General features: G+C 54.3%; 1 protein-coding gene across 3 annotated transcripts in view; it reads left to right on the top strand.

Moving 5' to 3' along the window:
- The window catches only part of DNAH2 (dynein axonemal heavy chain 2), an 87907-nt gene that overhangs the window by 73758 nt on the left and 1066 nt on the right, over positions 1-13083 (top strand). For 2 of the 3 annotated variants that reach the window (XM_077892768.1, XM_077892767.1), the window contains 19 exons: positions 34-182; positions 296-362; positions 480-630; positions 766-914; positions 1097-1230; positions 1377-1521; positions 1624-1823; positions 2537-2663; positions 4760-4946; positions 5100-5248; positions 5406-5589; positions 5822-6012; positions 10685-10876; positions 11037-11221; positions 11449-11677; positions 11756-11907; positions 12040-12154; positions 12604-12780; positions 12879-12953. In XM_077892768.1, the coding sequence (XP_077748894.1) occupies positions 34-182; positions 296-362; positions 480-630; positions 766-914; positions 1097-1230; positions 1377-1521; positions 1624-1823; positions 2537-2663; positions 4760-4946; positions 5100-5248; positions 5406-5589; positions 5822-6012; positions 10685-10876; positions 11037-11221; positions 11449-11677; positions 11756-11907; positions 12040-12154; positions 12604-12780; positions 12879-12953 (2958 nt within the window). Of the gene's footprint in view, positions 1-33; positions 183-295; positions 363-479; positions 631-765; positions 915-1096; positions 1231-1376; positions 1522-1623; positions 1824-2536; positions 2664-4759; positions 4947-5099; positions 5249-5405; positions 5590-5821; positions 6013-10684; positions 10877-11036; positions 11222-11448; positions 11678-11755; positions 11908-12039; positions 12155-12603; positions 12781-12878; positions 12954-13083 lie in introns of those variants that run through there. The other variant, XR_013376620.1, reaches the window with a different exon arrangement.

Below are 13083 nucleotides of genomic sequence, written 5' to 3'. Positions count from 1 at the left end.
CCAGGCTGACATGTGGGGCACTTCCTCATCCAGATCTCAGAACTTCAGGTCCCTTGCTCTCCTCGCTTCACCTTTGATAACTTCCTGTCCAATCCTACCAAAGTTCGAGACTGGAACATCCAAGGGCTACCCTCGGATGCTTTTTCCACCGAGAATGGCATCATCGTCACCCGTGGCAACAGGTTAGGATGCTCCTGGGGGCAGGGGTTGGGTGGTGATGGGAGGGGGGGCGAGGAGAGGTGATGGGAGGGGGATGAGGGCAGACCCTGTCCTCTGAAGGGCCGTCCTCCTGCAGGTGGGCACTGATGATTGACCCCCAGGCCCAGGCCCTGAAGTGGATCAAGAACATGGAAGGGAACCAGGTGCAAAGCTGGGGGTGGGGGCTGCTCCCCAACCCTCTCTCTTCCCGAGGCCCTGCCCCTGAGACTGTTCCCCCTTGGTCCCTCAGTGGCTCTCCCACTGTCCCCTCTGCTCTCTAGGGTCTCCAGATCATTGACCTACAAATGAGGGACTACCTTCAGGTTCTAGAAAAGGCCATCCAGTTTGGATACCCTGTGCTGCTCCAGAATGTGCAGGAGTATCTGGATCCCACACTCAACCCTGTGCTCAACAAATCTGTTGCCCGAATCGGTTAGCCCTGGGCTGAGGCTGCTGAGGGCAGGGGTGGGGGGGTGAGGGGGTTGTCACTGGAGTGGGGAGATGGGCTAGCCCATGACTGTCACAGTGGGTCCTCACCCTTGACCCCCTTGACCCCCGTGGCTACAGGTGGGCGGCTGCTGATGCGTATTGGTGACAAGGAGGTGGAGTACAATACAAATTTCCGGTTCTACATCACCACCAAGCTCTCCAACCCCCACTACAGCCCGGAGACCTCTGCCAAGACCACCATTGTCAACTTTGCTGTTAAAGAGCAGGTAAGTGGGGGGGGCAGTGGCAGGACTCAAGTGGTGAAGCAGGAGGCACTGTAGAGGGATGGAGAAGGAGGCCCATGGCATCAGGCCACAGGGGATGAGTGCTTGGGAGATGTGTGGGGCGACAAGGGTGAGGTCACCAGAGTGAGAGTCTCAGCTCTCAGCATACATCCTGTTACTTCCAGGGCCTGGAGGCTCAACTGCTGGGCATTGTGGTCCGGAAGGAGCGGCCGGAGCTGGAGGAGCAGAAGGACTCACTCGTCATCAATATTGCTGCTGGCAAGAGGAAGCTCAAGGAGCTGGAAGATGAGATCCTTCGGTGAGAGCTTGCCCCCACCCCCATCGCCCCTGACCCGCCACTGGCCTCCTTGCAGGCCCTGCAGGGCCCCAGGGGGCAGTGGAGGAAGGCCTGCCCACACCCGTGTCCTGATCTCTGGCTCTACGCACCCACGGGGCTCCTTGCAGGCTGCTGAATGAGGCCACGGGCTCCCTGCTCGATGATGTGCAGCTGGTGAACACCCTTCGGACCTCCAAGATGACGGCCACCGAGGTGACGGAGCAGCTGGAGACCAGTGAGACCACAGAGATCAACATCGACATGGCCCGCGAGGTGAGCTGGGGGGGAGGGATCCTGCCTCCGTGGGGGGGTCATCCCCGTGGCCAACCCCCACCTCGCCCCATGGCTCCGCACCCTGACGCCCCCCCTCTGCAGGCTTACCGTCCCTGCGCCCAGCGGGCCTCAGTGCTGTTCTTTGTGCTCAACGACATGGGCCGAATCGACCCCATGTACCAGTTCTCGCTGGACGCCTACATTGGCCTCTTCATCCTCAGCATCGACAAGAGCCACCGCAGCAACAAGCTGGAGGACCGCATCGACTACCTGAACGAGTACCACACCTACGCAGTGTACAGGTCGGCGCACCATACTGCGTCTGTGTGGCTGCTGCCCCTCTTGCCCTCCCGCATTGGTGCTGTCCCAGCCGCGGCCACCACTCCCAGTCCCCTGCTCCCCTCTCCCTACACCTTCCCTAGGCAGCAGGTCCCCCTGGGGCTCTAGCCAGACCCCTGGGCCCAGCCATCAGCTGTCCCTGAGCCCTACACTTGTACCTACAAGTGTCCACTGTCTCTGCGCTTCTTGAGGGGCAATGCCCTGGAAGCTCTAGGAATCTTGGTAAGATCCAGATTCAGATTCAGGGGGCCTGGGGCCCGCCTGAGGTTGCGCATCCGTAGCTAGGTCCCAGGGGGCGCTACAGCTACTGGTGGTCTGGGGACCACCTCTGGGAAGTGGTGAACTTGACTTCTCCACATGAATGGCCCCCTGGCCTATCAGGTTCAGCGCGTTTCACACCAAACCCCTCACCTCCCTCTTTCCTTCAGGGGCCTCCCCCCAACCCCGAGTGGCACCAACACCCACCTCCCAGTCACCCAGGCCAGAAATCGGAAGTTGTCCCTGACCTTTCCTCTCCCGACCCTCCTCCTCAGATCGGGCACCAGGGTTTGCTCACCAGTCTTTCTGCAAATGGCCCTGCCCGGCGGCCCTGCAAGCCTGCATTTGCATGATGTTTGCGCAGCAAGTGTTCACGTTGTGTTTCCCACCTCCTCCACCCTCCTCGCCCATCTCACAGGTACACCTGCCGCACACTGTTTGAGCGCCATAAGCTACTGTTCAGTTTCCAGATGTGCGCCAAAATCCTAGAGACCTCTGGCAAGCTCAATATGGATGAGTACAACTTTTTTCTGCGCGGGGGTGTGGTGAGTCGGGCGGAGGCATCAAGGTTGGGGACTGGGGGTACATGTGAGGAGGACTCCAGGCCGACCGGAAGGCCCAAGGCCCTAGCAAGCGGGCTCAGGAGCACCAGTGGGAGCAGGTGCACGCCCACCTCCCTGGGGACGTGGGGGCTGACTGGCCACGTGCTTCCTCACTTGCATTAGGGGCAGAGCTTTGGGGCCCCTCTGACCTGGGACCTACTGATTGGTGTGATCTTGCCTCTCTCACTGCTGCTCATCCTCTCCTCCCCCCACCTGACTGCCGTGCCACATCCCGCTCTCTTCCCTGCAAGCACCCTTACTGCCCACCCCCATGGTTCTTCTGCTTGGCGAAACCGCCACCCTGGTGGCACCCAGCTCTCCTGCTCCTGTGCACTCCCACGCTGAACGGACTTGCTCAAAATCCTTTAGGCCCTTAAAAACACCAGACCGAAAAAAAACAAAAAACAAAAAACAAAAAAAACGCCAGACCGCAATGGCAGGTTCCTCCGGCCAGTCATTCTCCACCCTCGAAGGCAAACCGGTTTCTTTATTTTATTTTATTTTATTTTATTTTATTTTATTTTACTTTTTGTATATTTTTTATTGGCATTTGATTTGCCAACATATAGTATAACACCCAGTGCTCATCCCGTCAAGTGCCCCGCTCAGTGCCCATCACCCAGTCACCCCAACCCCCTGCCCACCTCCCTTCCACCCACCCCTTGTTCGTTTCCCAGAGTTAGGAGTTTCTCATGGTTTGTCTCCCTCTCTGATACTTCCCACTCATTTTCTCTCCTTTCCCCTTTATTCCCTTTTATTCCTTTGGCTGCACACACTTCACCTCTCCTCCAGATTTTAGCAAAGGCCTCCCAACGCTCCCTGCCCCCACCCTCTCAACTTGGCCGCCCAGAGACTTTTTAAAACCTTCCCCCACCCAACTCCTCCCTCTGTCCACCTGCGGCAGCCCCAGAAGCCCTCCGAAGGCAGGCCCCACCCTGGCACCTCTGCATTCGTCCCTCTGGCCACACATGTGCAGGCAGCCCGCCTTCATCTCCTTTGACACTGGATTCGAGCTGCGCTGGAATCCCTGAGACCTCCTTGACTTTTTTTTTTTTTAAGATTTTATTTATTTATTTGAGGGGAAGGGAAAAGCAGTGAGGGACGGGGTGTAGGGGAGGAGGAGGGAGAAGCAGACTCCCCACTGAGCATGGAGCCTGGATGGACTCCATCCTAGGACACTGAGATCACGACCTGAGCTGAAACCAAGAGTTGGATGCTCAACGGACTGAGCCACCCAGGTGCCCCTTCTTATTTAATACTTCATCGCCCCCCGCCCCCCAGAACTTCCAGTCTTTATCCTCCTCCACTTACTCTGTTCTTGTGTGACATTACCATCTTTAACCGACTAGATGGTTTAATTATCTGGTATGTGTTTTGGCTCATTATCTGCCCTCCCGTGTTGGAAAATAAGCTCCTCGAGGGCCGAGATATCTATCCTGTTTATTTGCTGATGTGCCCCAAGGGCCGAAAATACGTAGTTGGTGAGCAATAAATATCTGTTGAAGAAGGGAATGAACAAACCACTCTAAGGGGCGAGGCTGCCGCCGGGAAGCTTTACGGTGAGGGACAGTAACACCAGCAAACCACCAGAGGGCGCCAGCTTCCTAAATTTGCACTGCGCGGTCACTGCAGGCGGAGACCTGGACCCCCACCTAGACTTCCCCCATCCAGGTGGACCCCAATCGGGACGCCTGGGAGGTTCAGTGGTTGAGCGTCTGCCTTCCGCTCAGGGCGTGATCCCGGGGTACTGGGATCGAGCCCCGCATTGGGCTCCCCGCATGGAGCCTGCTTCTCCCTCTGCCTGTGTCTCTGCCTCTGTGTGTCTCTCATGAATAAATAAATAAAATCCTTTTAAACAAAAAAAAGGTACATTCCAATCTATCTCAGATTCCTGTCCTCCTTCCTTCATTCTCTTTCATGCAAGACTCCTCATCATAAAATAATAATAATAATAATAATAATAATAATTAATAATAATAATAACGGTCATTGTTTGGAGATGTTCTTGCTCAATCCCTTCCTCCTCCCTCCTTGCCCAGGTCCTGGACCGGGAGGGCCAAATGGATAACCCATGTACCAGCTGGCTGGCGGATGCCTACTGGGACAACATCACAGAACTGGACAAACTGACCAACTTCCACGGACTCATGAACTCCTTTGAGCAGTATCCCCGGGACTGGCACCTGTGGTACACCAATGCCACCCCGGAGAAGGCCATGCTGCCAGGTGCTCTCTCCCGCCTTCTGTGCGCCCCTCTCTGCCGCAGCCCTGCCTGCGCTTCCTGGTGGAGCATCCCTGGCAGGGGCCCCTTGGGTTAGACTCCTGCACCCCCACACCCCCAGGGGGCTCAGTCCCTGCGGCTGCTCCCCTCATCCCTAGGTGAGTGGGAGAACACCTGCAACGAGATGCAGCGGATGCTGATCGTCCGCTCTCTGCGCCAGGACCGCGTGGCCTTCTGTGTTACGTCTTTCATCGTGTCCAACCTGGGCTCCCGCTTCATCGAGTCACCTGTGCTGAACATGAAGCTGGTCAGTGGCTTGGTTTCCCAGGCCACCCCGCCCTGGCTCCTTCTGTCCCTCCATCCTCACGCTTCTCTGCAGTCTCTCTCTCTCTCTCTCTCTCTCTCTCTCTCTCTCTCTCTCTCTCTCGGTTCCTGCCTGAGGCCACGTCCTGTGATCCCGGCAGGTGATGGAGGATTCGACTCCACGAACCCCACTGGTATTCATCCTGTCCCCTGGTGTGGACCCCACCAGTGCCTTGCTCCAGCTGGCAGAGCACACAGGCATGGCCCAGCGCTTCCACGCCCTGTCCCTGGGCCAGGGCCAGGCCCCCATCGCGGCGCGGCTCCTCCGAGAGGGTGTCATTCAGGGTCAGTAGCCACCTGGCTCCTCAGCCCCCAGCCTTGGCACTAGTCCTGCTCCCCGGAGCCTCTGAGCTCAGTCCAGGACTCTGACTGTGGCCCCCACTTCCCCAGGAGGCCTGGGAAAGGCAGACCCAGGAGTGTGGACCCCTTCCCCACCAAGCACACACCATCAGGTGCAAAGCATGGGACAGATGGGGCTCGGGGAACGGTTCCCACTGACTCCAGCATCTCCTTGCAGGACACTGGGTGTTCCTAGCCAACTGCCACCTGTCCCTGTCTTGGATGCCGAATCTGGACAAACTGGTGGAACAGCTGCAGGTGGAAGATCCTCACCCTTCCTTCCGCCTTTGGCTCAGCTCCAGCCCCCACCCAGATTTCCCCATCTCCATCTTGCAGGCCAGCATCAAGATGACCACAGAACCACCAAAGGTACCGTGACATTAGATAGCCAGTCCCGACCGTGCCATCTGGCACCGCGCTCTTCCTGCTAGCGTCACGGGGAGTCCCAGCCTTAACCACGGCTTTTTGCTTCTCCTGCTCTCAAAAAATTCTACCCTAGTTCTTCCCTCCATGTGCCAAACCCCTAGAACGTAACAGTAATCCCTAAACATTTCTTGAGCGTTATTGCACGCCAGGCGTTGTTTATTTATTAGTTCATTTAAAATGCACACACCTTATTATCAGGCAAGTCCTGCTACCCCCACTTTACAGAGAGGAAGCTGAGGCATGGAATAGTATGGGGCGCCTGGGTGGCTCAGTGGTTGAGTGTCTTCCCTTGGCTCAGGGCGTGACCCTGGGGTCCTGGGATCAAGTCCGGCATCGGGCTCCCCGCAGGGAGCCTGCATCTCCCTCTGCCTGTGTCTCTGTCTCTCTGTCTGTGTCTCTCATGAATAAGTAAAATCTTAAAAAGAAGAAGAAGAAGAAGAAGAAGAAGAAGAAGAATAAGAAGAAGAAGGAGGAGGAGGAGGGGAGGAAGGGGAAGAATAGTAGTAAATAACTAGTGGATAGAACTTTTCTGCCTCCCAGCATTTCTTTTCATCTCTCCCTGAGGTCCGGGCTGGGCCCCAGCCTCCCTGCTTCCCCCCGCAAGCTCTGTTGGAAGCTTCTCTCCAGAATGACAAAGTCACCATTAAATGCAACCACGCTGATCCTCTAAGATCCCACAGCCCACAACCATCTTGATGCTGGCCTTTACCTCTGCGTATACTGCCTTAGCCCCTTTTCCTCGCTTTCAGCCAAGATCAAACCCCGTCCTTACATGGCCTGTGTGTGTCCCCCTCCCCCACCCCACCCCCAGAGGGGGCCTCCTGGCATCACCCACTGCCACGGGGTCCCCTTGGCTCTGTTTGCTGCACCTCCACAGTTCATTCTTAAAATGTCTTGTCCCTCTTCCTCTAGACTCTGTACTCCCCCAGCCCAAGGCTTCTGGAAGCACCTGCTGCAGCCCCCCTTATGTCCTCCCCACCCCCTCCTGGGCCTATTACCAGTTCCTTGAGAAGCCCCTGCCCTGCACGTTTAGGCCGTCACCCCAGGGATCCCTGCTCATAAAACCATTTCCCGCTGCCACTGTTCCTGCAGCCCCCGCTGCCCGGTCATCTTACCCGCGATCGCAAGGTTCAGATAGACTCCTGTCTTCTCGAGACTGGAAGCTCCTCGAGGGCAGAGGCCATGTCTTTCTAAATTTTTTCCCCTCTCAATGTCTTGCTCACCTCCTGACTAGCGCCAGGGCTTAGATGTAGTAGGAGCTCAACAAATATCATCTGAACACGCATCATTCATTACTTCAATCCTTGGCTGCCCCTGGGCGTTGACACAGCTGCTGGTCTCTCCCCTGGTTTCTGTGACCTGTGCTCTTCCAGCTTTGGGTTCTCCCTCCACCTCCTGCCTGGTCACTTACCACATCCGTGTCTCCTTGTCCCTTGTCCTCCTGTGGTCTTAGCTCCACACTTGCTCCTTGGCCCCCAGCTCGGCCCATGCTACATTTCCTCCTTTGGTGGAGAAATTGTCCTCTCCCTCACTTCAACTCCAATCCTTATCTCCGGCCTCAGTAAGCACACTCAGTCCCAGGCCTGGATTCCACATGGCTTCCAGGCAGCCAGCCCCGGAAATCCCACACTCACAAAAGAAGTTGCCAGGCCCCGCCACCAGAGAGTGCCTCTTTGTCCCATTTTTTCGTGGCACCCCTGATTTTTTAAATTTTTTTATTTTTTGAGAGAGGGAACAATCAAGCAAAGGGAGGGGGGCAGAGGGAAAGAGAGAGAATCTTAAGCAGTGTCCATGCTCAGTGTGGAGTCGGATGTGGGGCTCAATGTCATGACCCCAAGACCAGGACCTGAGCGGGAATCCAAGAGCCAGATGCTTTGCTGACTGAGACACCCAGGCACCCCAATGATGTTTAACTTAAATCTATTATATATTCTAATTTTCTTAAGTGACCCAATCTTGTCCTCTATACGGTTCCTCCCTCGCCCCCCAACACAGGATCCACTCTAGATCAGATATTGCAATTTTGTTGTCCCATGAGGGAGGCCAGTTTTTGCATCTAGACATACAAGCCAACCCCAACAGTCAAGGGGACAGTGATTCATCCAAGTTTTACTTCAAATAAGAAGGTCCGCATAACCGAAGCCTCCAGGTGCCAGTCAGGATCTGGTTCTGGAGTGTATTCTTGGGTCACTGCCTGCTGTCTGGTCTTTTCCTTTTAACTAAATATTAGGCAGATACAAAAGAATAGAAAACATATGCAAGGGGTGAAGGATCCTAATTCCACACACACCCGCCTGCCCGTCTTGCCATGACTGTCCCTCCCGTTGCCCTCCCTCTGCCCTGGAACACAGCCGCTCTCCTTGAGGTGTCTGGCTGGAGGGACTGCACCAGCTGCACACGCACAGCAGTGTGCTCTTCTCATTCAGCACTCTGGGCTCACGTTCCACGGTTCCTTGTTTTGCTCCACATCCTTTTATTTTTTTAAGATTTATTTATTTGTTCATGATAGAGAGAGAGAGAGAGACAGAGACAGAGACACAGGCAGAGGGAAAAGCAGGCTCCATGCCGGGAGCCCGACGCAGGACTCGATCCCGGGACCCCAGGATTGCACCCTGGGCCAAAGGCAGGCGCTAAACCGCTGAGCCACCCAAGGATCCCCTTGCTCCACATCCTACTCCTTCTGTCAGTTTTGTGTTTTGTGGGTTGTCTTTTTTCTTTGTCATTTATTTATTTGTTTATTTATTTAGGTGAATAGAGGTCCTTAATTTTTAGGAGGTGGGCGGAATTCACCTTGTTTCTTCTTTGTGGTTTGTCCTCCTAGGTCTTGTTCAAGAAATCTTTGCTTACTCCACGGTGGTAAAATCGCTCTCCTATACTTTGTCTTCAAAAGCATTTTATAGGGACCCCTGGATGGCCCAGTGGTTGAGCATCTGCCTTGGGGTCAGGGCATGATCCCAGGGTCCTGGGATCAAGTCCCGCATCGGGCTCCCCACAGGGAGCCTGCTTCTCCCTCTGCCTGTGTCTCTGCCTCTGTCTCTCTTGAACGAATAAACAAAATCTTAAAAAAGCATTTTATAATTTGACTTCCCCATTTCAGTGTTTTAATCACTTGAGGTTGATTCTTGTAAGTGTGGAATGAGTAGGGAGGGGTCTAATTTGGGTTTTTCCCCCACAGAGATAACCAGTTCTCCCAGGACCATCATTGAATGGCCCACAATTACCCTTTGGACCTGCTGTGTCTGCTAAGCCTTAAATCATGTTTATATACACAAGGTTTCTGAGCTCTTTATCCTGTGCATTGGTCAGGTTGTTAGCATTGGGGTCTATATGCATGGTCTCAATTGCTATGTAGCTCTACAATAATCCTTGATGGCTGGTAAGGCAAGTCTCTATACCATATTCCTTGTTGGGCTATTCATGGCCCTTTATTCCCCAATGTAAATGTTGGAATTAGCTTGTTAAGTTCTACTCAAAAAAATCCTATTGGTCAGTTTGGAGGAAAACATCTTTCTTATCGAGCCTTCCCTTCCATGATTATAGTATGTCTCCACATGTGATCTTTCTTTCAACAAAGTTTTGTCATTTTCTCTATAAGGATTTGTACATTTTTTTAAAAAAAATTATTCTTTCTTAAAAAAGATTTTATTTATCCATGAGAGACACACAGAGAGAGAGGCAGAGACATAGGCAGAGGGAGAAGCAGGCTCCCTGTGGGGAACCTGATGTGGGACTTGATCCCAGGACCCTGGGATCACGACCTGAGCCAAAGGCAGACACTCAACCACTGAGCCACCCAGGTGCTCTAAGATTTGTACATTTTTATTTATTCCTAGAAACTCTATGTATTTTGAGGTTATAAATGGAAGGTTTCTTACTCCAATGTTTTAACACTCCATCACGTCCATTATGGACGCGTCCTCGTAAAAGCGCTGTTTCAACATATCACTGAGCTACTCAAGATAGAAAGTGGCCCCGTGACTTGATTCCTGGTGAATCAAGTCCAGATGGTGCCATCTGTTCATGCCCCTTCTGACCCCACCCGTGTCCTTGCACTTGACTTCATTTACACTCTCTTTTCACTTCTTCTCCCCTTTATCCCTTCCACCCTTTCCATCTCCAGGATACCAATGCCCTCCCCTCAGCCTCCTCATGTCCCTCCTATTGGTAAATCCACCTAGACCCACAAGGGCATTCACAAAGCCTGAAAATCCATCACACAGACAGTCCCTCCTTGATGACATACTATGGCCCCTTAATGTACGCTGAACCTTAGCACATGGCAGTGTACATTTTTGTTCATTGATAGTTGCATGTCTCTGTCTTCATCTTCCTTTGTATTTCTGGGTACCTACCCACTATGGAGAACAATGTGGCTGAGAACATCAAAACTGAGGGAGACAAGTGCCTGCATGCAAATTAAAGAAAGGCACCCACCCCATCCTGTGAATCAGTGCACATCTTGGCATGCAGATCAAGGGCTGAATTTCAGCCTTCACTCACCCGTTCAGCCAGCGCCCTTGTGCAGTGAGCAACCTCCACAACTGTACAATGTGGTGCTAGGGGCAGGACTGAGCATTATGCACATCACCCCACCTCTGTTCTGCATTGTCCCCAGGGCCTGAAGGCCAACATGACACGTCTCTACCAGCTGATGACGGAACCACAGTTTTCCCATTGCTCCAAACCTGCCAAGTATAAGAAGCTGCTGTTTGCACTCTGCTTCTTCCATTCTGTGCTGCTGGAACGCAAAAAGTTCCTGCAGCTTGGCTGGAATATTATCTATGGCTTCAATGACTCTGATTTTGAGGTTTGTACTAACAGGTGTCTGTCCCCCCAGCCCTCTGTCCTTCCACCTCCTGCCCTGGGCCCCCCTGTGGGAAGAGCCACAGACAGAGAGCCTGCATGAAAAGCCTGTGTTGAAGAGTTCCTGCCATAACAGTGTGCGTGGGGTGGGGGGGCACGCACAGGTGTCCGAGAACTTGCTGAGTCTATACCTGGATGAGTATGAGGAGACACCATGGGACGCACTCAAGTATCTCATTGCCGGTGTCAACTACGGTGGGCACGTCACGGATGACTGGGACCGGCGTCTGCTCACGACCTACATCAACGACTATTTCTGTGACCAGGCTCTGTCAACCCCCTTTTACCGGTGAGGGGAGGTAGCACTGAACCCGGGGCCAGAGGCCACCGACAGACCAGGTGGCAGGACTGGGTGGGGGGGCAGATGCGTTTGTGGGGAGGAGAGGCCAGGAGACCGAGGAGAGGCAGATATGCGGGAGCAGGGTAACGGGGACCTGCATAGTGACCAGGGTCTCAGCCTGGCACTGAAGCCCCCAAGGCCCACTGCATGGTGATAATTATGCTGTGGGCCACCAGGTTGTCGGTGCTGGAGGCTTATGTCATCCCCAAAGATGGGAGTCTGGCCTCTTACAAAGAGTACATCAGCATGTTGCCCGGCATGGACCCCCCCGAGGCCTTTGGCCAGCACCCCAATGCGGATGTGGCCTCCCAGATCACCGAGGCCCGAACTCTGTTTGAGACTCTGCTGTCCCTGCAACCCCAGATTACACCCACCAGGGTAGGGGGCCAGAGCCGGGAAGAGAAGGTATGAGCGGGTCCACTCGTAGGGGGGAGGCCAGCAAGGAGGCAGAGAGGCCTCTGCTCACAGCTCCCACCGCACCAGGTCCTCGAGTTGGCCACTGATGTGAAACAGAAGATCCCTGAAATGATCGACTATGAGGGGACCCGGAAACTGCTGGCCATGGATCCCTCCCCCCTCAACGTGGTCCTCCTGCAGGAGATCCAGAGATACAACAAGCTCCTGGAGACCATCCTGTAAGATGGAGAGGGGCTCTGCGGCTTGCAGGGAGGGGCGAGTGAAAGAGCTCCCTGCCAATGCCCTCCCCCACCCCCCCATGGCTCTGCCAGGTCCATCCCATCTCTAAGCACCCACCCTATCCTGCCCAGGTCCTCACTGACAGACCTGGAAAAAGGCATCCAGGGCCTCATCGTCATGTCTACGAGCCTGGAAGAGATTTTCAACTGCATCTTCGATGCTCATGTCCCTCCACTCTGGGGAAAGGCAAGATCACTGGCTCTTGACCCCCTGTGCCCTCAGTCTCTGGGTCCCGGGAGGCATATGGCAGGATGCAGGGAGCCTGGGGTCTGGAGCCAGATAGATTCAAGGTGGAAATCTGGCTCTGCTCTTCCCAGACTGGCTTTACACCTATTAACCTAGGAACTTAGCGCAAGTTCCTAACCTCCCCAAGGACGCTTCCAGGATTCTTAGTACTGTGTGTGACTGTTAGTAGGTGCTTCGTTAACAGGAACGGGTTAGTCTTACTGTTGCTCTCATTGTGAAATGGTTGTTGTTTTATGCTTCCCGCCCGGGAGCTGGCTTTTGGAGAGCTTTGCCCAACTGTAACTGGGGAATGGGCTGATACTTCTCGTATCTGCTCCAAGTGCTCAAAAATCAAGATTTCGATGCATGAGAAAATAAGTGCAAAAACACACACTTGCCTCCTCCTCCAGGCATATCCCTCACAAAAGCCCCTGGCTTCATGGACCCGGGACCTGGCCATGCGTGTGGAACAGTTTGAGCTGTGGGCCAGCCGTGCCCGGCCTCCTGTCATCTTCTGGCTGTCTGGCTTCACCTTCCCCACCGGCTTCCTCACTGCTGTGCTGCAGTCCTCAGCTCGCCAGAACAATGTGAGCAGTGTGGCAAGTGTGATGCAGGGTGGCTGCTGGGGACACAGACTTGCTCTCCTCCTGAGGGGTTCTCCTTTATGCTCACCTTTAACCCCCAGATTCCAGTGGACAACCTCTCTTGGGAGTTTATTGTTTCCACGGTGGATGACAGCAACCTCGTGTACCCACCCAAGGTGGGAGCCAGATGAGCTTAGGGCTCTGAACAAAGGCAGGTCTGGAGGGTGCTGAGAGCACAGGTGAAAAACAACTGGTTAAGATGGGAGAAGAGGGGCCTCTGGGGGGCTCAGTTGGTGAAGCATCTGC

The sequence above is a fragment of the Canis aureus genome, chromosome 3 (genome assembly GCF_053574225.1).
Source record: "Canis aureus isolate CA01 chromosome 3, VMU_Caureus_v.1.0, whole genome shotgun sequence".
Classification (NCBI taxonomy): domain Eukaryota; kingdom Metazoa; phylum Chordata; class Mammalia; order Carnivora; family Canidae; genus Canis; species Canis aureus.
Note: the sequence above shows the minus strand (reverse complement) of the source record. Positions and strands in the feature narration are given on the sequence as shown.